This window comes from Heliangelus exortis, chromosome 3 (genome assembly GCF_036169615.1).
Source record: "Heliangelus exortis chromosome 3, bHelExo1.hap1, whole genome shotgun sequence".
In the NCBI taxonomy this organism is placed as follows: Eukaryota; Metazoa; Chordata; class Aves; order Apodiformes; family Trochilidae; genus Heliangelus; species Heliangelus exortis.
The window spans coordinates 27,182,656-27,209,213 of record NC_092424.1 but is presented as its reverse complement, the minus strand read 5'-3'; the positions used below and the strand labels follow the sequence as shown (position 1 = coordinate 27,209,213).

The 26,558-nt window shown below is 37.7% G+C and overlaps 1 protein-coding gene across 3 annotated transcripts in view; it reads right to left on the bottom strand.

The window, feature by feature from the left end:
• Positions 1-8,604: 8,604 nt before the first annotated feature.
• CNIH3 (cornichon family AMPA receptor auxiliary protein 3) overlaps positions 8,605-26,558 on the bottom strand; it is a 69,775-nt gene continuing 51,821 nt past the window's right edge. For all 3 annotated transcript variants that reach the window (XM_071739750.1, XM_071739748.1, XM_071739751.1), the window contains 5 exons: positions 24,900-24,968; positions 21,926-21,973; positions 14,937-15,049; positions 10,636-10,779; positions 8,605-9,362 (listed from right to left, as the gene is read on the bottom strand). In XM_071739750.1, coding sequence (XP_071595851.1) covers positions 9,335-9,362; positions 10,636-10,779; positions 14,937-15,049; positions 21,926-21,973; positions 24,900-24,968 — 402 coding nt within the window. In that variant the 3' untranslated portion in view covers positions 8,605-9,334. The remainder of the gene's footprint in view (positions 9,363-10,635; positions 10,780-14,936; positions 15,050-21,925; positions 21,974-24,899; positions 24,969-26,558) is intronic.

Here is a 26,558-nt window from a genome sequence, read left to right as displayed (position 1 = left end):
TCTCCACACCTGGAACTCAGATGACAAGAAAACAAGATGTATGGAAAGACAGAACATATGCATTTATAATTTTAAATCCCCTTTCTTATTAATTGGCTCTTCTCTCTTGTTAAGTGGACTTTTGCCTCTATTACAGCAGTTAAGTTTAGCTTATCTGCTTCTCTTGCCATCTGTATTTGTTCCTCCTAATCGCACAAACCCTGAATTTATACTTATATACAAGAAGGTCTCCTAATTCAATAAGACATCGTGCACAGATATTGTGGTAATACACAAGTGTGGCAGCAGCTCTTTGAACTGGTTCAAAGTAACTGGTTCAGGCAGCTCTCAGGTCCATGTTATGCATTTTACATGCCAAGAAATAAATCGCAGTCTGTTGTACATGCAATTTTGTGTATGGATTTTTTTGTTCACGCGAGTGTTCTTTGTCAAGCCTGTTTATGCAGTGGTTAACTCTCTGTATACTTCACATTTACATAAACCATGCAGTTGCATGAGGCACACAGTTAATACAGACCATAAACTAAAATGACATTTCTTATGCAGTATTTCCTTCTAAATAAAATCTATTAAAAGCCCCTAAGGAACTTTTAAGTTTTGTTGAACAGCTTCCCTTTGATTTGATTTACACTATAATTAAGCTGTCCTTGCAGCACTCAAAAAGTTTTGGAGCTCTTCTTCTCCTGGAAGTCTCATTACTCAGTCTGGAATATGAAGCACAGCATTTGTGTTAGTATTCATTGTGTGCGTGGCAACAGTGACCTAGTGTCTCAAGTGGTCTTAACATTTTAGAGACACGAGTTTTAAATTCCATGGGAACACAGAATGTAGGAATGTCAGGGCAATGAGTGATGATATAAAAAAGATGAAAAAAAAATCATGTCCTCTTTGACCTATTTTAACTTAAAAACAAGCAGTTAACGATGCAGCAAGTGATTAAGCAAATACTGTAATTATTCTTTAAGTCTCTCAAAGGTGTTTGGTATGGTTAGTGGATACCTGGCAGTGACAGTGATAGAGAGAGGAATAGCTTAGGAGGTGGATGATGACTTCGTTTAGTTCTTCCATTACCTCTGTTTAATCCAAGGAATGTCAAATGTTCCACTTCACAGGATGAATGGCCTGGATCACAAGGACCCACAGTGCTCAAACAGGCAGTAAATATCTCATCAGTAAAAATGAAATCTTAAAGTAGTCATGGGGAGCTATTTCTAAGTTTAGGCTGACCTTCACCTCTGTGTTTTCTTGAATCCCCAGCTGCAAAACAAGGATGAGAGACTCAGTGCCATGGTCTGGTAACTGCAGCAGTAGTGGATCAAGGGTTGGACTTGATGATCTCTGAGGTCCCTTCCAACCCAGCCAATTCTATGATTCTATAATTCTATGTAGCTTCTGGAGTAAGATAAAGGGATACAGCCATTTGCTTGGCCAATTCATCTGGTGTCAAGAGGCCAGAGCTACTTCTGTGTGTCCCATTTTTATCAGAACACCAATAGAAGTTGAAAGTCCCCTAGATTTTTAGAAGTAATGTATAGTGTACGAGCAAAATGTTATTAGGAAAAGTTCTCTATGTTACAGAAATAATCGTTCCATGCTATAAAAATAGTAAAGGGGCTTCAGTATAAAGAAATGGTATTACCCATGAAATATAGCATTCCAGACTGATCAGATGCTTCTGACAAGGAACCGAATTGTTCCTTCAGGCTGAATTCTTGCATCTTCAGCTTTTTTGCATTTTAGATTATTTTTATATTTCTGTTTTTAACAATTTTTCAGTCTTATATTTTCTGTAATGTTTTCCCAAGTTTTAGTACTTGTGCAGTTCTTATGCTTTTTGTGAGGTAGGTGGGTATCGTGTGATTTTCGTTTTATGTGATTTTAACATGCCATAGTGTGTTATACTGCTTTCTCCATTCTTTCTTTTTTGTGTTTCTTTTAAACCTTAAAAAAAAGCTTGTACATGATGAGTGTTTTGCATGGTTTAGTAGCCCTAGTGTGTTTTAGTATTTTAAGCAATTTTTGTATGTTTCTAATGTGTTTCAATATGTTTTATCTGGTTACCAGAGGGATGGTGGAAAACTACTGAAAAACAGCTGGAAAACACCAGAAACCTTGGTCGGAGGATCCTTGAGGGAGGGCCTAGGGAAAGGGCTTAAGATTATAAATAGGACCCTAAGATTAATTTAGTTAGTCTCAGCAAGGGAAATCTCTGAGTCCATGAATAATACACCACAAAATACTGCTTCTACTTAAAGGAAAGAAGTTTTGAAAGAATTATTCACAATTTCCAATACAAATTAACTTAAATCTTATTAACTTAAATCTTTTAGGTGAATAAATCTTAACTTTAATCTTATTTAATAATTAACTTCAAGGGACACTGCCTGCTCTTTTAAGGCAATTCAACAATGCAATAAATTCCTTCAGGTACTCAAAGCCAAAATCTGGCTGCTGCTTTAAGAATGAGAGTGCTCTGGATGAAAAGTAGAACTTACCAGCTTTCATTTTTCTCTCACAGACCTTACTAACTGCATTTAGGCTTTGTTCAGGTTGCAGAAGCCATCCATGTTCAATCATCCAGTCCAACCTTTAGCCTAAGACTCGTAACCTACCCCTGTCAGCCCACAGCTAAATTGTTTCCTTGTGCACTCTATATGATTTTTTAAATACGTTCAGGGATGGTGATTAAATCTCTTCCCCGGGCAGCCTGTTCCAGTGCCCTTTCTGTAAAGAACTTTAGGCTAACCACCAGCCTAAATCTCCCATGGCACAACTTAAAGCCATTTCCCCTCATCCAGTGGGTAGTTACTAGTGAGAAGAAACTGACATCCCCTCTCACTTTTTTGGCCTCGTTGCCAAGGACAAAAAGTAAAAGAATGCACAAGGCTGGGGGAGTATCTTCAACATCCCTTGAAAAGAGCCACAACCTGATGTGGTGTGGCTTACAATGACTGCACAGCAGTATTTGTCAAAAAATGGATTTCAAATGAATTTGCTAGAAAAGCCACTGCAGTCCTGATATATGGCTTTCTCTTCTTGCTCAGTAAAATCCCATAAATAACATTACTGTTTGGACTTGCTCTAAGTTCTAGATACACAGAGATAACAGAAGAGAACTTTTCTTTGTTCATTATACTAACAGACAAGAATTTTGTCTATTTTTAGGTAGCTTTTGTGTGCTTGCATGTATCAAGGAGCATGAAGTCAAATACCAAAGTGTTTAAAGGCTTATAACTGGACAACAAAAGGGACATAGAAAAACTTGCATTCCTTCACAGTTCATCTTATTTGATCTCTTAGAAAATATATGTATCTATAAAAAAGCACAGACTACCAAAGTGCTGAACACAACAACCGAAAACTGAAATATTAAGAGACCAAATTCAAGGATAATGTAAACTGTGGTTGTAAGAAACATGAGCTAAACACGTATCCACTTTGCAGCAATCTGTCACTGTTCAATACTCTTAACCTCCCCAGTGGTTTTAGCTCCCATTTGGTTACATACAGGGGCTCCCAAGTGCTCAGAGTCCAGATGCCCTCCAAGAACTTGGATGGCAACACAGCAGGAAAGGTCAGAGAGTGCTTACACTGCTGCTGGCAACTGAGGCAAGTTTCTGCCTATGAACAGAGTTCTGCTATTTTGCAGATGGGTTGTATTTTTAAAGACCTATCATCCTTTGACAAGTGGAGCCAACTTTCCTGCTTCTGATCTAATGTAATAACAATTCTGTGCTAATGCAGATGAATATATTTAAACATCATATTCATGTACACATGTGGTTTCATTCATATTCCATAATACGAAGGATTTCTATCAAATTACCTTACTTCCATTTGTACCTAGTAAAAACCAAGCCAGGATAACTTAATTTGCAAATAGATGTCCCTAAGCAGACAAATAGGATTAGAACCAGGGGCATCATTTTAGGCTGAGTTTGCACTGGGTTTGCTTCCAATGCAACACTGAAAGATGAGTAAACCAGGATGCCATTGTGTACTAAAGGAAGAGGATGAAAGGTTAGAGTAAAAAGCTATTAGAATGGTGCAAGATACTGAAATGGGGAGCTTTTCTGTTGTTTTGTTTGGTTGGCTTTTTTAATTATTCTTTACATTTTAATGCTCTTCAGCAGCACCAAATTACAACACTACATGCATTCAGAGGCTAAAAACCACTTAAGTTCGTCAATGCACCCTAAGGCACAGCAACAAACCAGGACAGGTACCAATATTTGCAACTGTGTAACAAATACATATTGACTGATTCCACTATGTTCAGTTGCTTCCTCCCATGAGAAGAAGTATTAGTTATTTATGATAATAGATGTGTAATTCCTGGTTTCAGCTATGCAGTGCCAGGCATTACTCAGAGTTAAAAACAACAAACAACCAAAAACAGGTCCACCCCACAAAAGTTCATAGTCTAAAGTGACAAGAGAGACAGAATGAGGGAGAAGGGTTACACCATCACCTCCAGTTAAGAGACAGTGAACTGAGAGTTTAAACGCATGTCCAAAGTGACAAAGGAAGGCTGTGTAATGGGCGAGCACTGAGCCTTCACTTTCTAAGTTCCCATAACTCAACCATGAGACATTGTTTTCTTCATGAGGGATTATCTTCTTATCCCTTTTGTACTCTTTCTGGCTAGCTGATTAGAGCATGTACCCTTGTCACAGTCCATTGCTGTTATTTTTTTATATTTTGTTTATGAGGAAATGTTAGCCACTGCACATACATGCCCCCAAAATTGCAAAAAATAACCAACTTTTAAGATTTAAGCAAGTTAAAATGGTTTATTTAAGGGAAAAGCACCAAGCTGGTAACAGTTTTCAGGAAGGGGTTAATAATGGGGGAAACAATTCAGAGAAACAGTTTTTTTAAGGAGACGAATCACCCGAGAGAGAACTTTTAAGAAAAGGGGGGGAAAAAAAAAGAAAAAAAAAAGGGTACAGATTCTTAGTTTTCGCCCTTCAAAGTCTTCTGTGAAAATCGCCGCTCCCCTGCTGCCACAGTTGCTGTCTCATTGATGAAGATGATGACAACGATGTCAATGATGTTGATGATGTGGAAGGATGCCAAATGAAGTGGGATGATTTTCTCCTTTTCCCCTCTGGGTTTCATGGGCAAAATTTTCCACTTTTCACCAATCATTGCCAGGGATTTTTTTAAATTTTTTTTCCCCCCATTTGTAACTGCAGACCTTGGTTTGGTAGTCAGTCATTCTAAGAATTCCTTAGCTCTTGTATTCAATACAGCAGTTTTGCACCAATTTGTGTTACCTGTTTGGCAACTTTTATATCAGGAATCGTTCTGATTTGCATTTTATCTTATTAGCTTGCTACCTCAAGGTGTCTGTTACCATATGAAAAGAGAGGGGGTCTGCTGCTGAAATTAACTTTATTTTTGAAGAATGTAGACGGTGAAGATGGCAGTCTCATACCAGCTGGGATGTAGTTTTGATAATTCAAGAGACATTGTTTGGGCTTTTTTTTAATTTACTTACGTGTCCACTACAACTCTGCAGTTAATAGGGGTGAGTAGACTGCAGTGCAAACTATCTGCAATTGTAAACTTTGCTTTTAAGGCTGTGTGTATAGAGTGCAAATACAAGGACCTGGTGAGGAACAGCTGCCACGTGCAAATCCTTACTGCTTTCTCCTGTCTTGCTATGTGGACAACTGTTTCATTTTCAGAAAGTTCTTAGGATCCTTACTTCTATTAAGTAAAATGCAGATATTTTGTGAAAACTAGATGCACACTCAGCAGTAACTTAAGACCTTTTGAAAGTTTTATCCACAGTGTACAGTCACTAATTTGAAACACAGTTACTAATTCAGTTGATATTCTGGATTAATGGTAATTTGAAAACTTAAACTGAGGCCTTGAAAGAACTCAGCAATGGTCCCTCTGGCCTCACCTGCTAACTTCATAGCAGCCACCTCTGGATATTTCAGAACAAAGTGTAAAATACTATGTAATAGGTAAGCTGGTCATAGGGTAAGTAGACTACTGAGTTCAAACCACTGGCAGCTGGATGGCTCCTGAAATCTGTGGCTTTCTAATTCTTCTGTAGTTTCCTTCTTTCAAATGTAGTGATGGACATGTCTGTTGTCTATGTAAGGCTATAGGTTTACATGGAACAATACTGAATATTTTGTGTGCTGCTACTTTTATCCTTTGTGACAATTGATTTAAATGGGGCATGTATTTCTTTTCCTGATTCACATCTTTGTCTCTCAATTTTCTTTCAGTGCTCCCCCCCCCTTTTTTTTTTTTTTTTTTTTTTTTTTTTTATATATATTATAAGAAAAGACAAATGAGAGCCCTCCTCACTAGATATTTTACACAAATGGCTATGAGGAATTTTGGACTGGCATGTTCTTACTTTCTGAAAGGGAAGTGTTTCAAATCGACAAAGTGGATGTCATCTGCTCTGTCATAAATGTGGCTACATGGTGCTTCTTGGCAGCTGAGCAGACAAGCTTTTAATTTGTTTATATTGCAGAACTGTTCCTGTTCACAACAGCAGCATTCAAGTGGGCTTCAACAGTCTGGCAAAAATTACATCAAACCTAGAAATTACCTTTGAATAACAAGGGTCTCTAGAAATTTGGTGAAGAATGTTTTGTTTGCTGTACTTTGTATTTGCATTCATTTAAGGCTCTTCTGTAGTACATTTAAATTTGCTATATACTGAGAGTCAGGTAGGGTCCAAAACCATCTAAAATATATTTTAGAAAGAAGCAGGTATTCTTATTCCAAAAAGAAACAAATGCAGGTACTGCTAATGCTGCCTTTAACATCAAAAGTTGTACCTTCAGTAACTCTGAGCTGTCAAAAAGTCTGATGGGGATTATAAGAAATATTTAGGAATAACTATGGTAAAACTTTCCTGATAACTGGTGCAGCCTGTCTTGTAATTTAGAGTGCTTTTTACACCAAGTGGAATACTGCATTACAAAAAAACATATTACAGATGGAGCAAAAATTCTGGCTTACTTCTACTTTGTGATTTGTATTATATATTATTTGTACAATTGTTTTCCTGGCACTCTGTATTACTATGTACAGATGAGAGCTATTCCATAGGACTGGATTTCTGCTGTGCTAGTTAAGACAATATTCCTATATAAAAATCCTGGAATACTTTGTAGGAGCCATGCTTTCCAGTCAGTGTTTCATGCCACTGATCAGTGCCTGCAAATCTGCTTAAGATGAAAACTCTCAGATCAGCAGGACAGTCAGATTTCATCAGAATTTTCAGAAGACTGATGATACAAGGGATACTTAATAGAAAAAAAGGAGCAAGATCTATTTAGACTTTGGACAAAATCAGAAGTTTCGTTTCTTTTTCATTTTCCACTCTGCTTACATATGTGACCTAAACATAGGATCCCATTACTAGAAAAATAATTAGTTGAAAAGCACTTTACAACCCTCAGAGTTTTAACTTATTTGATGATACAAAAAATCATGCAATTGGGCAACAGAAGTATATTTTGTCTTGCATGAGAAGATGGCCAGCAGATTATGAGAGAGAAGAAAATTGCTGCTTCTAAGTAATGACATTTACCCTTTGAGGAAAAGAGGCAGGAAATGAGCGGGCTTGGGGAATTTCTAGCCTCCACCAAGCAAGGAGAAGCTGGAGGCAAAAGGGACAGATTATTTCTACCTTAAAAATTTAACTTGGGGAAGTGACTGCCTCATCACCACAGGTAATAGCACTTTTTTCTGTTCTTCACAAACATCTGTGCAGTTCTTGACTTCTCTTGCCTTGGCCAAAGTATGCTTAGGTTGTGCTTAGCTCTATAGATGGCCAGAGATTCAAAGGGAAACAAATACCTTCTATTACTCATTTTTTCTTCACTCCCCTATTTGTGCTTCTTCTCTTATAATATGGCTTGCAGTTCTAACAGAGAAAATAACAGACACACAGCCCCAGCATGGAAGGGGTTGAATCCAGGTAAATTTCTGGATTTTTTACAATAATCATACACCTCCTGTTATAAAACAGAGCTACGTGGCTATAGAAAAATCTACAGGCTTTTTGTACCCTTTGACAAATAAAGGGAGACAACCTTGTTCTTCCAAGAAAATTACTAATTTGAATAACCACATGAATATCAGTGTATGGTACCTGCCACTGCAGCAGGTAATGGCTTAGCACTGGGCTGCAGTCAGGTGATGGTAAATGGTTGGAGTAACCCAGCAAGATGCAGCCCATTTAGGCAACAACACAGAGCAAGTAACATGCTCAGAGCTGTATCTTACTTTGTTGTCTGTGAGATTCACAGCATTAGTAGCTTCTTGGAAATGCCTTCAAAGACCTCATAGTCTGGAGTTCTGAGTTGCAGATACATCTTATATTAAACACTTCCTCCAATTAACGCTTTGGCCAGTTTAGTAAATTATTTCTGCTAAGGAGAAGCTTCACTAAATTCAATGAAAGGGAGCCTATCCTCATATTAAACATTTTTTCCTATTGATTTTGAATTAAGTGTATTTTGAAGGGAAATAGAATGCTACTGGGAGCAGTGATATTAGTTTTTTGAATATGGTTTATTGATAAGATCTGTCCATTCATAGGAAGGACTAGTTACTCTCCAGAGTAAAATGTAAAAATAAATACCACTCTGTATCACTTCACAAATGAAGTACACAAATATACTGGATATTCACCTACAAGAATAAAGTAGCATTGGAAATCAACAATGCAACTGAATAATATATTTTTTGTTGTTGTTGTTATTATTTTGGTTGAAAAAAACCCACACTGAAGCAATTCCACAAGATCTGACAGCCCTGTTTTATCAGTGTCATGTGAACATCCCTACACATCTTATCTGAATTCCAGTCAGTTCTCATTTTCAGAATGTGTTGTATAGCTGCTATTTCCGTGTAAGGTGATCTTGTCTTCTGCTTCCTCTTTCCAGAATAGTAATTAAGAAAAGAAACCCTGTCCCCCAGAAGACAGTAGGGACTAAAGTTTACGATTAATCCACTGAACCAAACAGGATTATCCCCAGAGAGATAAATAGTTGTATAACTTGGCTCACCTTGTTGCATTTTCTTGTTTGGGTTTTCAAAGTCATTTACTGCAACGCAATGAGAAAGAGGAGAGAAACACAGCTAACTCAGCTATTCTCCCATGCTTCTTCTTGCCAGGTCTCTCTCACATGCTCATTAATTCTTGGGTTCTATGTTCATTTTCAGTTTTCACCTCTTTGCTTTTTTTTTTTTTTTTTTTTTTTTTTTTAATTATTCTTCACTTTGCTCACTCGTCCTTGTGCTTGCAGCCTTTGTTGGGTTTAGTCTTTTTTTGATGATCTTCCAATCAAGAACTCACCAAAGTGTAGATCATGCTGAATGTAAATGAAAGACATAATATGAAAGTATCATTCTGAAGCATACAGAACACTTTGATTTTTATAACCCTTTACTCTCTGTTCCTCAGGCCTAGGCTGTAAGGGTCTGTACTTTCCTTCACATTAAAAGCACCTTAATTATGAGGTATTTGAGATGGGTATCAAATGCACCAAAGAAATAACAGATTTTTTATTGACATCCTACTGCACCACAAGCTGTGTTTGAGCTTATTAAAGTGCAGTCTGATGTCTGAATTTGAACAGTGAAGAAACAAAACCATTTTGCTTTAGTATGTTTTATCTTTAAAAATTCAACCTGCAACTCTCAGCAGGGAAGGCAAGTTTCCCATGAAACTGCATTGTTTTGATTAATTTGTAAAAAAACTCCATGCAGTAGAAGAAACATAAAATGAAGACACCAGCTGAAGGCAATCCACTAGTGTACAATCTGCTTTACCGAGGGATTACTGCATGAAAGACTGGCTTGAATTAGCTTTTTATGCAAATACATTATGGAAGCTTTCTGAAGTAAGAGAAAGGTATCCTAAAACATCCACACCTCTATTTAAAGTGTTTTAACCTTTGTTTTCCAGTAGTTTTATGGGGTAATTGCAAGGATGACTAAAAGGATAGGGATTCTGCCTATGCCTTACCTTTAATATGATTCCTCACATATTCTTTCACTATTTGTGACTGTCACTAAGGACATCTGACAGCTGAAAGGGGCCGGGGGGACAAGATTCAATGGGTTACCTATCTGCAAATATGTACTTAAATTAGGCATTTAGACCATGCACAGACTTACCTTGTAATGAAAGAGAGGCTGTAGGAATGACTGCATGCATGGTGCACCCCATGTTCCTTTCTACTCTCTATCTACCCATTTACTTACCATCTTGAGCATCACTACACCAGTAGACATGTTGTTCTTACAATTCTCTTGAATCTCAGAAACATAATTTTTATTTGATATAATGTCATTATAATAACATTTGTTATTTCACTCATCCTAAGATGGAAATGCAGAGGAGCAAGAATTTTTTCTGCAGGTTTGCCCTGGTCTTAGATAAAATGCTTAATATTCTATACTGACATGTCAGCAGATACAGCACATGCTGCTGTAAATGGGCATGCTTCCCTGAATGGAGAAGAGAAGCAAGATTTATGAGACTAAGGAAATGAGCCAACTGGTTTGAGTCATTCCTAAATACAATTCCTTATGTCAAATGAAAAGCAGCTACTATTTCCTTAGTGAAATGTCCAGACTTACCAGTACAGATAGTAGAAGAAGGAAAGGAGATAGAAAGCTAGCTTGCACCAGGCCTCTTTTTGACAGTAAATCAAGGTATCTGCATTCATGACAGCAGGTGGATCATATGCTAGCTTTGAACCATCTGCTGGGCAACGAAAATACCTGAAAGAGCAGAAGAAAACACCTAGAATTGCTGTGTATTAAATATGTGCAGATATATAGCCTTGTGATCACCAACTCAGAAGCCAACCATCTTCCATTGCATAGGAGACATTTTTCTCTCTTTTTCAAGTCTCTGTTTCTGAATGTTGTTAGCATCAGGATGCTAGTCTAAGTGGACCATATTTACAGAACCAAGCAATTAACGAATGTGGACTTTCTGTGTTCTATTAATTCTTTAGGGTGAAACATTCTCTCTTCCTGTATTATTATTTCTGGCTTACTAATAAATTACATATTGTAAGTGACAACACATGGCAGCTTGTGATCACAGCATGGAGGAAGTGTTACTGGGCTTTAACTGCACCTACACAGATGATTTCAAACATGATGAAAGGTGACAGCCTCAACCAACAGATAACCCAGTTGTTTCAACTCTGAAAAGGAAAAAAGTCAACATGGAGTAATATAAGAGTGGACTGACTAGTGTTTTCTATGTGTAGCACCACTCAAAAATGTATAATCCAAATAAATTTAATTGGAAAATATAGTTTTCTTCTTACATAGGAGAAATTCCTAATTTTAATTTCTTCTTCTTAGGTGCTGGAACAGGGGGTGCAAGGAGGTGGGGGAGCCACCAGCCATGGTGGTGTTTAGAAACTGTGTAGATGAGGCATTTCACGACATGCTCTAATGGGCATGATGATACTTTTTTTTTTTTTTTTTTTTTTTTTTTTTTTTTTTTTTGGTGGGGGGCGTATGTTGAGGGTTGGATGCAACCATAACAATTCTGTGATTATTCTCAGCAATGACCTGATGTTTGAGAAAATCCTCAGAAAATAACTGTTTTGGCAGAGGAGCTTCTGTTTGCTATTTTGCGGTAAAAGGCAAAAGCAAACCAAGACAAGGACTCAACAGAATTAATGAACTGCTTTAACATCAGCATGAATCAGGTAAAATATGTTCATTTCTATTGTTTTGAAATAGTAATGTAGCCACTGAAGGTACCTGGAGCTGCTTATAGATAAACAGATATAAAACCCTCATACAAGTGACCAGAAGTAAACTTTGAAAGTGAATGTCCTCATAATAACTTTGTCTTCCTATCTTCCTCATTTCCAATATTAGTTACACCCATTTACTGTCTCTAATAACACTGCAAATTCTTTTACAGAGAATATCTTCACTGGGATGAAGACAGTGCACAGTCTCTTCCCATGGTTTTGTGCAGAACTTTTCATAATTAGCTCGGTCTTATTTGTAGTTAAAACAGCAGAAATTACGCAGTAATTACAGCAAAGTGTATGGAGAACCATGAAAACAAGGAAAATAGAAGTTATCTGCAGAGGCTGACATAATTATTTAGACTGTGATAATTTTTACCTTGGATGAAAAATTTATTTTTTTTAACTTTTAAAACCAATAATACCGGTAATATACTTTGGTTGTTAACCCTTAGTAAAACAGTACCATAAAAATTATTTCTATTGCACCCAACCAATCATGAGAAAAGTACTTGTACCTTCATTTAGTTTTCTGAGCTAACTTTGACTTTAATTTCTAAATTATACATTTTGTCATATGACTACGCATTACTACCTGCCTTTTGCAGAAAATAATGTAAAATAAGCTAATACTTCATAGTTCCTGGTTGAGATAATGGATCTTCCTTCTTTACAGAATTATTCTTCAATATTTTGTCTTCTTCAATCCTGACAGACAAAAATTATCTCTGCTTTTACAAACATTATGGAAATGCAAAATGAGTGAAGACTCCAAACTGACAACCATAAAACTGAGGTCTCTTGGTTAGAGTCCAAGGCACAAGAAGGCTGATCCTCCACTACAGTGCAGTAGCAGCTGTACTGCCTGCCCAGAAAACATTAAAGCTGCTCAACACCAGGTCTTACGTGATCAACTATCAAAGTCCCTCAGTAAATATATGCACATAATAGGAATCTAGAGTGGAAATACACCTCACTTTTCATCTGCTGCAATCGCTACCCCAAAAGTCTCTGAGAGACAGATCTTTCAGATGTGAACTACATTACAGCTCCCTGCCTGTGAAATATTTAGACCCTCACCAAGTTCCACTTTCAGATTTCAGCCTGTTTAATTTCCAAGCTTTCATTCTGCTGTGTTGAATATATTTTCAGACCTTTTGGAATATTTATCTAAGTTATTAACTAATAGGCACTGTCTTGGGTTAGTGCAGTGGTGTTTTGGGAGACGCTGCTGGAAGCTCCCCAGCTCCAATGCTGGCCCCCACCTCTGGACAAGGCTGAGTAGATTTGGGAAGCTGGATCACAAGCAACATATTCAAGAAAGGGAAAATGAGACTGCAAAAAATATAATGATAAAAACAAGATGCAGAGGAGATGAGGAGCTGAGAGCAATGCCAGGGCAAAGACACTGAGGTCAGTGAGGAAGGAGGAGAAGAGACTTCACAGAATCACAGAATAGTTGTGGTGGGAATGGACCTCTGAGATCACCAAGTCCAACCATACACACTCAAAAAAGCAAAAAAACCCAAACCCAAACCCAAACAAATAAAAAACCCCAAAACAAAAAACCAAAACCAAACACCCCCAAAACAACAACAAAACCCAAACCAAAACAAACCATGAACAAACCCACAGAACAAAACCCCATACAACAAACCCCCTATAGTCTCATCCACTAGAGCATGCCCGAAGTGCCACATCCACATGTTTCTGGAGTACCTCCAGGGATGGTGACTCAACCACCTCCCCAGGCAGGCTGTTCCAGTGCCTGATGACTCCTTCAGTAAAGAAATTCTTCCTAATACCTAATCTAAACCTCCCCTGCTGCTTTAGACCGTTTCCTCTGGTCTTGTCGTTATCCACTTGGAAGAAGAGGCCAACATCCGCCTGAACACAACCTAGTTTCAGAGAGTTGTAGAGGGCAATGATGTCTCCCCTCAGCCTCCACTTCTCCAAGCCAAACATTCCGAGTTCCCTCAGCTGCTCCTCATATGACTTGTTCTCTAGGCCCCTCACCAGCTTGGTAGCTCTCCTCTGGATACATTCCAGCACCTCAATGTCCTTCTTGTAGTGAGAGGCCCAGAACTGAACATGGTATTTGGCAGCCTCACCAGTGCTGAGTACAGGGGCATGATCACATCCCTTCCTGCTGGCCACAATATTCCTGATACAAGCCAGGATGCTGTTGGTCTCCTTGGCCACGTGGACACACTGCTGATTCATTTTGAGCTGGCTGTTGACCAGCAGCCCCAGGTTCTTTTCTGCTGAGGAGCTTTCCAAGCCTGAAGAATTGCCTGAAGTTACTGTGTGTGCAGGACCTGCCACTTGGCCTTATTGAACCTCATACAATGGCCTTGGCCCATCGATCCAGCCTCTCCAGCTCCCTCTGTAAAGCCTTCCTGCCCTCAAGCAGATCAACACTCCCACCCAATTTAGTGTTGTCGGCAAACCCAGTGAGGGTGCACTAAGCCCCCTTGTCCAGGTCATTGATTAAGATTTTAAATAAGACTGGCCCCAGACTCAGCCCTGAGTGCCAGCACTGGTGATCGGCCATCAACCAGATTTGATCCCATTCATCACAACTCTCTGGGCATGGCCATCCAGCCAGTTTTTTACCCAGTGAAGACTACACTTGTTTATGCCATGATTTGCCAGCTTTTCCAGAAGACTGCTGTGGTAGATGGTGTCAAAAGCCTTACCAAAGTCCAGGTAGACAATGTTGACAGCCTTCTCCTCATCCAGGGTTGCATAGTCATAGAAAGAGATCAGCTTGGTTAAGCAAGACCTCTGTTGTATAAGTTGAGTCTGGCTGGTTTTGCCCATTACTATAACTGGGACTGAAAACCTCCCTATCCTTGGTTAAAGATTAATTAGGTGGATTTTCTCCTCCCTCTCCCCTGGGATGGGGATAGGAGAAGTGAGTGAGCCTTGTGCATACCAGCTGGGCCTAAACACACTATTAGGTGTTTTCTTTACCCATTGGAAATGTTAATGAAAATTACTTATTTTCTCTCTGGAAACCTAACCTTCAGCTGCTTATAGGCAAAGTTTTCAGTCATGCTCCTATCACTGCACTTCATAGCTCATACAATCTGCATGTATCATGAGTTTTCAAATAAGGCCAACAAGCAGTCAGCATATAAAAGATGAGCTTACCTCCAGAAGTGATAAAAAAGCAAAGGAACATTTAACCCCAATGTGAGCCACTCCTGAGCACACAAAAACATTATACAGAAAAGACTATGGATGGAGTACTCCGGCAATACTAGCTAAAAAGAAACAGAAATAAAAGATGTCAGTAAAGTATATTACATCCATTAGCACATATTTGACTTCTGATTCTTACATATTCCACAAACTTAGCATTAACACAACCCTGGTGCCTGATCATCAGGCTGTCTGGTAGTAACAGGGAAAGAAATCTATGGTGAAAATTTTTGCAGGACTTGAAAAGCAATACAAAGCATCTGCTATGAAGCTAGAAAGGAAACAAGGGAAGCAGTGAAATCTCAGAAACAGTTTCACTTACCAGTTAGAGTTTCTGGTGCAAATTAAATCTACCTGTGCTTTTGACAGAAACCAAATGGGTCATTTATGTCTCTTCACTGTTTTTCCATGGACATAAATTAAAAAAAAAGGGTCAGTGCTGATCACAATTTCTGAAGAGAATTCATGCAACAAAGCCCATCCTGCAAGCCAATTACAATTTATATTCACGCAATTTTCCAAAGAGTTCAAATCTAAAAGGAGGCGAGAGAAAGGATAAAGTGTAGAAAGGCACCAACAGCAAGGCTTGTGAGGAAAAGTAAACTGAATAGCTGAATAACTAAGTAACTAAAAAATAACATTGCCTCTGTTCTTGGTTGTGAGAATCATCCTGCAGTTCGATACAATGTTCCCTGAAATCAAAGGAAACTTTTAATCAACTTCAGCAAACACAGGATTTGGCCTCTGGAAAGAAGCTGTGTGAGAAACAAGGAGCAGCTTACCGCTATATGCATTTTTCCATATTTCTTGCTAAAGCTGACAAGTAGAATTTGTCCTCAGCAGCAGCAGGGAAAGAGTGGATAGATATGTACCAAAGGTTTTTTAGAACATGTGTTATTTTAATTGCACTTTAAAGTCCACCTTTATAGAGCCAGGGCTACTGGGCTACTGGGAAGCATCTGCTTCTCAATTAAAGACATTGTGAGACCGAAAATGAACAACACAGACCACAGGAGTCAAAAGTGTAGTGCAACCGAGTGAAAAAAGCAGACAAAACCACACAGAAAAAAATCAGCAGCATGTACATTAGCCCAGACTGTGCATGTATGTAGAATGTACATACAATGAAACAAATCATATCTATTGTCTCCTATTGTTGCACAAACCAAAGAAGCAGGGTCAACTGTGTATACTTTAAATGCACAGATCATACATGTGCAGCAGTTTTAATCATACTGTTTGCAGTTATCAAACATGTGAAACACATCAATTTCACTACTGAAATACAGGAAGGCTTCCTACTCATGTTGTCTAATCTACTTTAAATTATTTGAGTTCCAAAACCTCTTCTGAAAGGCTGCCCTAGAGCCCAGTACAATGCTGTCACAGTATGTACACTTATGTTTTCAGTCCAGATTTTCAAGTTTAATTTCTTTCAATTCTCCTGTTAAAATCCACTCTATCTTCTGTCCCTACAAGCTCTCTTCTCTAGTCATTTACAGCAATCACTTAAAAATTCAGTTGCGTAGTTAAGTTTTTTACAACAGAAAATCAAAGCATTTCATGCAATTCAAAACCATGTTATGCAAACATCTGGAAGCATTCAGCAGTTTGCTATGTTGATCTATACAAATAGCTGAAAAGAAAATGTCTAGAAAGTGAATTCCAGATTATCAAAAATAATACCTGCAGCTGAACCTACTAAGTTCACATATGGAGCTTTTCACTTTCTCTGAGGGAGAGCAATGGTGCATGCATGCAAGATTCAATGTTATGGACCAAATACAGGGCAGACATAAAATAAAGGCTATAACATCTGTTTTTACCCTTCTACCTTTTTGGATCACAAAAAAGCACAGTAGCAAAAAGCCAATGCTTTGTAAAGGAAATTTCATTATTCTGTAACTACTGGAATTTCTCTGACCAGTATTAAGTGGATGTGAACTTAAGTCATGCTGCAGTACAAAAACCAAGCAATGAAATGAACACACAGTCTAATTATCATTCTCACAAAGCACTCCGTAGCCATCTGTGAAACAGTACCAGATCTAATATTAAAATACAGGATTTCTGGATGCTCTTTCCATCTCAGCAACTAAACACATTTATATTTAGGCCTATTGTTCTTCTTCTCATTGTCTTCTGCAACATGAAGATAATTATATTTAAAACTTAAAGATTCCACTGAAGATAGTTTATGACTAAAATATGTAAGCCTTATAATACAAATAATGGTTCAAAGAGTGACAGGGGAAAATCAGGTCTTTGTGGAACATCATTCAAGATTACCTATAAACATTTCTGTATTGCAAAGCCTATGGGAAGTCATAACAGCCAACTGGTGAAGAGGGTATGAAACATATTTAAAAAAAGACTTCCCCACTATAAGGCCTGCAGGCCACTAGAACAGTTAAAAAAATGCTCTGCCTTTGGAAGGTACATCTTAAGGAAGATGTGCTCTGTTCTTACAAGTGTATTGCCTCTGCTAACTGTTCTTTTCCACTCAGCAGGGATCAGGACACAACTTCACCACCTTTTTTCTTTTAACGTTATTTCAGAACCAGTAACAGAATCTAGGTTAGCAACCCTGGAGTGCGACCTTCCCTCATCTTCACAACACTGACGTGAAACAGCGTAACAAATGCTTTCTTGCCCTCCCTACCTATCGTGTTTCAGACACAACCAGCCAGAACACTCCACAGCTGGTTATTCCAAGTGTTGTATCATGTGGTCTTTACCTGCTTGACCAAAAGTGGTGAGAATGACAATTAATACCACAGCTGTTTGTTAGCATCTAGAATACCAGCCCTTCATTTCACAGGAAACGAAGAAATCTCAGTGATCATTAAAATCAAATTCACTCATCTGCTGGCCCTCAGGCCTTCTCACAGGGGTCGGCCTAAGATTGACAATTTCATAAATTCTGAAAAGTAAGCATTTACCAAAGGGCTGTTTCCATACCTGAAATGTAAAGGCTGTCAGTCTGCAGAAGCAGATTTGGTACAGTGCAGACGTGTTAAAGACAATCCCTGCCCTGCTATTCCACCAGCTTTATTGAAAATGTCAGCGTCTAAATGCAAAGCAGAACATTTAATTCCCTGCAGAAACAATTTCCATCCATATTACAGGTACAATGTAAAATCATTGCACTTTATTTTTAGGTATTATTTTGCTTTCTGCAATCACATAGAGGCTATACAGACTTAAATACATAATGAACCTTCTGCTAAACATAACTGACATTTGATTTAACCACATTTTTTTAGTTTTATTAAAATGCAAATATTTACTTCATTGCATACCTAATCAGCGTAAATACAGTCCATTAGCAAGCCAAAATTTGCCAGTGTCTTCAGCACAGCTCTGAGGAACAGAAGCATAAATTACAGTAGCCCAAGCAGCTGAGAAGTACACTGCTTTCAGGAGCACATTACAGGCAACAGTTACTCATCTATATTTTTGCTGCATTTTCAGCCTTATTTGCAGTACTGTTACTTGGGATGTTCCAATACTGTAAAGCATATGTTTATATATGCTACAGAACAGTACTGGAAAAAGCTGAATTGTAAGGTAAGAGGTTGTCTGTTACAGGATGACACTTTGTTTGCCACTTTGATTATTGTATAAACACTTAAAAGATAAGATTCAGAGCAAAATACATGTAGTCAACCTGAAATAGGTTTCTACAAATATATTTTCATGTATCTCTTTTCGAAAGATATTTTAATTTCCATCAGGCATCACCTTGGCAAATCTTCTACCCTGGAGGTCTATGACTGAGTCACAAGTTTGAACTCATCATGCTTAGGCTTGCAGTAGTTTTGTAAAATCCCCTTATGATGTACTCTTGCTTTGAAGACCTGTCCAGGCATAGCAGGATACATCTTTTCATTACCTTTAAGATAAGCATGCAAACATCTTTAGGTAATAATACCTAAAAATAACAGCTGTCATGTTCTGTCTTTTGAAAAGTGAAAATATTCAGGAATTCATAAATTTGACTAAGAACAGTGCTGGCACAATGTACATAAAGCTTCAGTAAAGAATGAATTGCCTGCCACAAATACTATGCTTTGTCTAAGTTTTTAAGTCCTATCTTAAAGACTTAATTTCCAAACAGGGGACTGCAGACAGGGAAAGAAAGGAACTATGTCCAATGGTTTTATTGCAATAGTAATAACTTTCTAGTAAATACGCACCTGCTATATTTGCAATAAAATAAACCATGTGAAGAAGAGGTGCACAACATTTATGGGATTCATTGTGCATAAAGCATAAATACTACCAGCTTTTTGGTTACAGTTCTATTTTCAGTTCTGCAAAATAGCTACTGTGCCAAGTTCCACTTCTTCCAATGAAATTAAAACTATGTGGGTGCCCCAGAGACTGAGTAGGGAAGCCCCTCATTTTATCCTATTTCACACTTCATAGGTAATAAAACTAATAAAAAGAGAAGGCAGGAAAGACTTGAGAAGAAAGGAGAGAAGCATTCAGATGATCTGTAATTAATTTCCTATTGAAATGCAAAAGGAAAAGGTTCCTCAACAACAAAGGTACTGGAGATGGAATTTTTCTCTATAAAGCACATTTATTGCAAGACTTGTGGAAAATCATTATATCCCTCATGCCTCTGCATCTCTATCAAATGTCATTCACTACCAATATGTTAACTCCATCCACTTTTAGGCAAGCTGCAGAAGAAAATTACACCAACACAGAGCTACTGCAAGTGTATAATAGTTAAGCTAAAAATATTCTACTTGCTTTTCCCATATCCTGTATCCCCACTTCCTCTGTCAATCTACATTCTTCTTACTTTCGCTTGTTTACATGGACAGCAGATTTCAAATTTATCTCATGCCTTTATTGACTAACAAGAGAAGCTGTACAAAATTATCTAAAAATAACTATCTGTAAGTCATGATCTCCATAAACTAAGAATTGTATGCTAATGTATTTTTAGCTAACTTCAGTTTTTTTCCTTGGGCTGTAAGAAGTCACTCATTCCTAATATAAAAATATCTAATATAAAAATGCCACTGTGAAGGCCAGAAGAAAGTTGGCTTTATCACCTAAGAGCAGTTTAACAGCATCTTTCAAACAAGTACTGAGTACTGAATTACACACCAGTGCCATGTCTTTCAGACATGCTCAGAGTCTAATGTACTTAAGGTCCTGGGTCAGTTCAAGCAAAACAGAAGTTAAATGTATTCAGTTTTACGACAGCCCACGTCCTCACTAACAGCATTCATACAGCATGGCAAGCTTACATCCTACAAAATTTGCAGATCTAGTTAATGCTTTAGAAAAAGCAATGTCCTTTATTCCAGTGCCTGCATGCAAACCCTAGAATTTCTTTTGAGGCAGCTTAGGACATAGTTATTTGTGCATATGTATAGCAGGGGGATGTAACTCATATTCTCTGTGATGTTGAGAGAGATCTCATCGTATCATCTATGTTTATTAGTATTTCTGTTGAGCAAGTATCACAAGTATAATGAAATCAGACTTATTTTTATAGCCCACCTGTAAACTCTTTAAAAAACAAACTTGGGGCAGATCTTAAGCATTAATTTTCTATCATAAATAGCAAGACACCACTGTTCTCAAAGCCCTTTAAAAGACTTATCTGACCTCAGGACATAGGAAAACAGATTTTTTGTTTCATAGAAAAAGAAATAGACCTAAAGGCAGACAATGTTATGATGAAGGTTATATTTAATGCTTGCTGAAAGAATCCTAACTGCCATTTTCCTGGATCTCCATAGCTGACACTCAGTTCTTTACTGTTTTTCCAGATTTTTTCCCCAACTGTGAATCCTTTATACTACACAAACTAAATCTATTTTTAGTGATTGTCAGGTTCTAAGACTACAAATCTCCTCAGTTATTGCGCCTTTCTCTTCTTGCATTTAATCTCTCAATTAAAACAAATGTCTCCCCAAAGAACTTTGAAGAAAAGGCTGAATTAACAAAATGTTTAAGTTAACCAGAAGCAAGCCATTCCCATATGAATACAGAGCCTGTAATTAGCCAAAATGCTCCATTTCGCTGTTCACTGTGAGGCTGCAATTGAATAAAAATTAAACACTAGTGCAGGCAAAGCATTCCCAGGAGGCTCACATATATTAATACATTATCACTCACCAGTCACTTTATGTCAAAAAAACTGGGACACAGCTATAAATAGTCTGGCTGCCTGTTTGATAAAATAGAAAGCTATTGGTGTTAAGTATTTTCTCTTGTTTTCATATCCCTAGTGTCATAAACAAGCTAAATAAATGCTTTACTGTAGCTCCCAACATGCTCATAATGGTGCCAAATTGACAAGACCCAGGTTCTGAATACTCAGAAAGAATGGCACTTCATAGGTTCTGCATGGAGCCACAGTTACACGTTTGGATCACCCGCGAAAAATAACCTGTGACTGCATCAATACTACAATTTATCAGCTCCTTCAAATCCCTCAGAACTGAGGCATTCAGCATCTCTCTTGGATCAAGCCAAAATTAATACTATATCAGTTTTTCTACCCAGCAAATTAAAAAACTTCAACATTAAATGTCGGTAATAAAATGTTTCATTTATCAAGTAGTAAGCCATTATTAAAAAAAAAAAAAAGAAACAAGAAGTTGACAGGACTATAAAAGCACATCAAGCTGCAACTGAAAAACCATTCACCACCTCTGAAAAGAACGCTCCAAAATGAATGGGCTGATGTTCTGAAATTCTTAGCCAGAAATTCTCTATCATGTCAACTTTTTATAATGTGTCTTATTCTGTCCTTAAGAGGCCCTAATGAATTCCACTTCTGCAACAGAATCCAGCCTTTCACCAATGGAGTGTGAGGGTCTTTCCAAGAGCAAATGAATTCACATCAACACTCGATGGTTTTAGTTCTCATTAAGTTCACAAGGTCTAGGCTTGTTTATGCTCACCTTTTGCAGGAGAAAGCAAATACGCTCAATATTTCTCAGTCGCTCTCTCTATCAAGAAAAAGTGAGAAAAAGATTTAACTGGTGTTATAAATTAAAGGCACTATAGTAAGTTTCAATGGTTCGAGATCATATTTAACAGCCACAGGGAAGCAACACGCATTACTAATCTGAACAGACAGTACTCAGTTCTTACCTACTGCTTGCAAGCCAAGAGATGTAGGCATTTCAAAGTCCCAGTAAGTTATTTTTTTCATCTGTTACTGGGTGTAACACTATAAACTGGGTATTCAACTCTGTGTTAGCCTTGAGCCAAAAGCTGCAACTTTTAAATCTGCAATCGTGGCTCCATCCAGTGGTGCTGATCTCTGCCACAGAGACTTGGTCTTGCATTTTCACATACCCAGCCTCAGGCTTCAAGAAAATTCTGAATGGGAAAAATAACTTCTAAGCTGGTATGGCAGCCCTTCCTCGATCACTAAGAGAGTGCCTAAGAAACATATGCTATTAGCAATTAACCCATTAGTGAAGATCTGAAATGATCTGGAAATGCCACTGTAAACAATAGATGCATTCATAAATACTGAAAGTCACTGTAATTAAGCAGTGTGACTCAAAACATGCTCTAAGCTCGACCCACAGAAAGAAGACAAGTCAAATACAAGTCTCATTTTAAATGGCTCATAATGAAATTCAGAAATCCAGTAGTAAAATCACGTTTCACTATGCGTAACATCATCATTAGAGTTACCATGAAAGGTCTGGTTACATTATAGAAGGCAGAGTGGTTTTCTTGTCCTCAGAAGAATATCTGTTAACATTTTTTTTAGACATGTGAAAAAATATTCTGAATAATAACATTTTGAAACAGGTAATATAATATACTAATATGAGAAACCAATCCTCCCTTAGCTTTTTTTTTCCCAGATGTTTTAGATTTGCTCCAAGTTGAGCTTTGGTTCTATTATCCAAAGAAATGTCCTTTTTCCTTTATTTTCCCCCAAGTTTAAGTTACTTTTTTAAAAAAAGATAGCTTTTGAGAGACAATAAAACAGTCAAAGGTTGACAGGTGACAGTCAAATATTGTGTATAGCTGGTTCTTGTGATCTAAAAGACATTCAGAAATTTCAGGCTCGTAATTGTAAACATGAGAAGGGACACGTGCCTGTGAAGTTGCAGAAAGGTTTTTTGCCTTAAGTAGGAGGTAAGTAGAGAGGGTAAGAGAATCCCCTCAATTTCCTTTATGAAGAGCAAAAGATAAACCTCTCAGACAAATAGTTAACTGCAGCTGGCCTTGGAGAAGTAGAAAGTCTGTCTTTGAACTGTAAGGAATAGGGTGTGAATCGGAAAACTTCACATTTTGAATAATGTCATTGTTTCTGTCTCTGATTTCTCCCTCATTCAGCCTTCTCCTGTCAAAAAGACTATCCTCTGTCTTGAAAACATTGTGGAAGATACATGAGTAAACATCATTGTTATAAAGAAACATTATTGCAATAAAGAAAACTATCCCAACAGCTAAACTGAATATGGGCACAAGCAACTGTGCAAGGGAAAAATTGAAAATATTGTTGACCCAAAACAGAAGAAATATCTTCTGCAAATTTTTCTTTTATGTCAATATGAAGGCATCAACATGTACACTGCACAGAAGAAAGCAAGCTGAGATTATTGCTTGAGTTATCCCTAAATTTCACAGAAAAGAGTAAAATATGTCAGGTGACCACAGAATACTTCCCTGTGTTTTACTGGAAACTCTATGATTAATTTTTTTATTACATCACTAGTATGACTGAAACAGAGATTTACTAACTTTTTCCATCCTGGAGACCAATCCCATTACCATTTTAAAATAAAAGGGAATTGTCTCCATGGAGCATCTTACAAGTTTTAGGAAGAGAACAAATTACTGGAATTTGGTACATATAAACATGCATTTCTTATGTGCAGTTCTCAAGATAGGAAGTAAAAACAGATAAAGTGATTTCAAAATCCAATTACTTCCAGTAAATTCAAAACCAGATTACTTTCACTGAATTTCTCTATAGGATTTCTTCATATCTTTTCTTTCTTCTGTTCTTACTCTTTGCTTCTGTATTAGTGAACAGTTAGCTTGACTTCTTACTAGAACTTCCATGATTATACTTGAAATCATCAGTGGTCTAAGCAGTTCTGCAGATCCACTGCTGAGTTACGAAACAAGGTTAAATGGCAAAGCAGAAGGTACTGAATCTGGTTATCATTTGTAGCGATTCAATAACTTAATACTCTGTAGAGAGCAAATAAAGCACCTGCCACAATAATTGTAATTCCCCGTGAGATGACAGGGACTCAAGACAAGGAGCAGAACTCAGTTCTGGTAGTACAAATCTGATGCACTTTTAACTGTAATCCTCAAAAACACCCTAGATCACTGCTTAAATCAGCAGAGGAATTTTCATATGCTTAAATCTGCCTTTTTGGTTCATCAGGTAAAAGTGAGTTTACAGCCCCAGGATGGTATTCAGCATTTTCCATAGATTTCCATTGATGTGTTACAGCACAGGAGAATTTAGGGCCCTGCCAAGGGATAGAGAGGTCTAGGAATGCACCTCTTATCAAATACCCTCAAGCTTTTGACTTCATTGATGCAGACAGTAGGGGAGAAGGTGGTCATTCCATGCTTGAAGGCAGAAAAAGCAAATTGTTTCAGATAGGAGAATTTGTGCAACAGAATGAAAAGATTAAAGGAAAGCATAGAATTACTTAATATATCCTTCAGTTTTTGAACTTCCAAATTATTTCCAGCCTCCTTCAGCAAAAAGGAAAGCTATTAGCATAAAGAGTTGTTATTTGGCCCAATAAACCAATTTTCCAAACTACAGTTGGCTTCACAATGGACTCCACATTCATTTACACACTCATACTTTCAGTGACAGCACAGTACAGCTCCCTTTCTTCAGTGTCTGTTGCTTAGCAAGCCACTGGTTGTACTCACTGCGTGGACTGGGTTACGTTGATCTATTGGGTTTTTGAAGTCACTCTGCAGTTCATCAAAGGCAATTATCTGAAAAACAGTTATTTCAAATATTGTAATGAATACTTATGCAAACACTTGTTTTTCCTTTAGGGACTAGTTAGATATATTGTCTCCCTTTGTTCCTTTCCAGAGACAATATGGAAAGCTGGCTTCCCTGATATGCTCCTGTAAGAACTAATTACTGAAAATGAAACCTCGGATTCTCCTACATGTGATACCTGTAATGCATTAACCTGTCACTCTGCAAAGTAGGTATGACCTTTTCAGCATTGTTGCTTTCCAGATTTTTTCCCTCATACCAGCTGCAATTTTTTTCTTGCACTTCCAAAGGACATAAAAATATTTCAAAAATAGATCTGTCTCCAGACTTGATGGAAAAAATCATAGTTGCCTATAAGAGATGTATCAAATGTGCTATTCCAGGTTTTACACATACACAACAGCCCCTTTTTATTTATTAATTGTTAAGCCTACTTCAGATATTAATTCTGGATTAGCATCAACTGAATTACAATTAAGCCTCTACAGATTATCAAGCAAGCTCCACGATACATAAACTACTCCAAAGTAAATCATGAATCAAAGTAAATCAAAGTAAATCATTCCTGAATGCCAGCAGGTTTTAGAATCTTTACCTCAGACCTCAAAATAAAGACATGCCTTTTGTTCATATCCATGGACCCCCTTCAAGAAGTCCATGGAAGCCTCTAAAGATTCACTAAACACAAAGATTATTTGCTGCCATGCAATTTATTTTCTTATATGTTTGCATTAGATCTGAGTACACTGAAACAATCTGGCAGAATTAGGTACATTGTTTTCATGGAACAAGTAAATGTAAACACAATAATTTCAAAGACAAAACCTTTGTTTTGTCAAAAATTATGACAATGTTAAGAGACATTCCTGCTACACCTGCAAGAAACAGGCTGAGGTCTGGAATCAAGCATACAGGAAAGGAGGAAAGCTTCTTCAGTAAAAGTTTCAGTGTCCCTCTGGAAGGCGGCTGGCAGCAATAAATTCTTCTCAGTTCTTAATGTTGTATTTCATAAAATTTTCACAGTAGTTTATATTTCCTTCAGTCCTCATTAATAGAAATCCAGCAAAACATGAATATGCCAATATTAATCTATGAAAAAGCATATTCCTATTTCTCAGTCTCAGTGAAAAGCTTGTAAGCATAAAAGTAGACAGGCTCACAATCAGAAGGGAATATAAAGAAACACACAAAGTTTTTGGAGGGTATTCTCAAGGCTGAACAGACCCAGTTTTCTCAGCCTCTCCTTTTATGGCGTGTGCTCCATTCCTCTGATCCTTCTCGAGGATGATCCTATTCTTTGAGCCCTCTCCAGCCTGTTCACATGCTTTTTGAACAGCAGGGACCAAAACTAAACACAATACTCCAGGTGTGGTCTGACAAGTGCCAAGTAGAGCAGGATGATGACTTCTTTGTCTCTGTTCGTGATGCCCTTGGCAGATGCAGCCCAGCATCCTGTTGGCTTTCTTTGATGCAGCAGCACACTTGTTCACTCATGTTGAGTCTGTTGTCCACAAAGACCCCCAGGTCCCTTTCCACAAGGCTGCTCTCTAGCCAAGGGGATCCCAGTTTGAACTGCA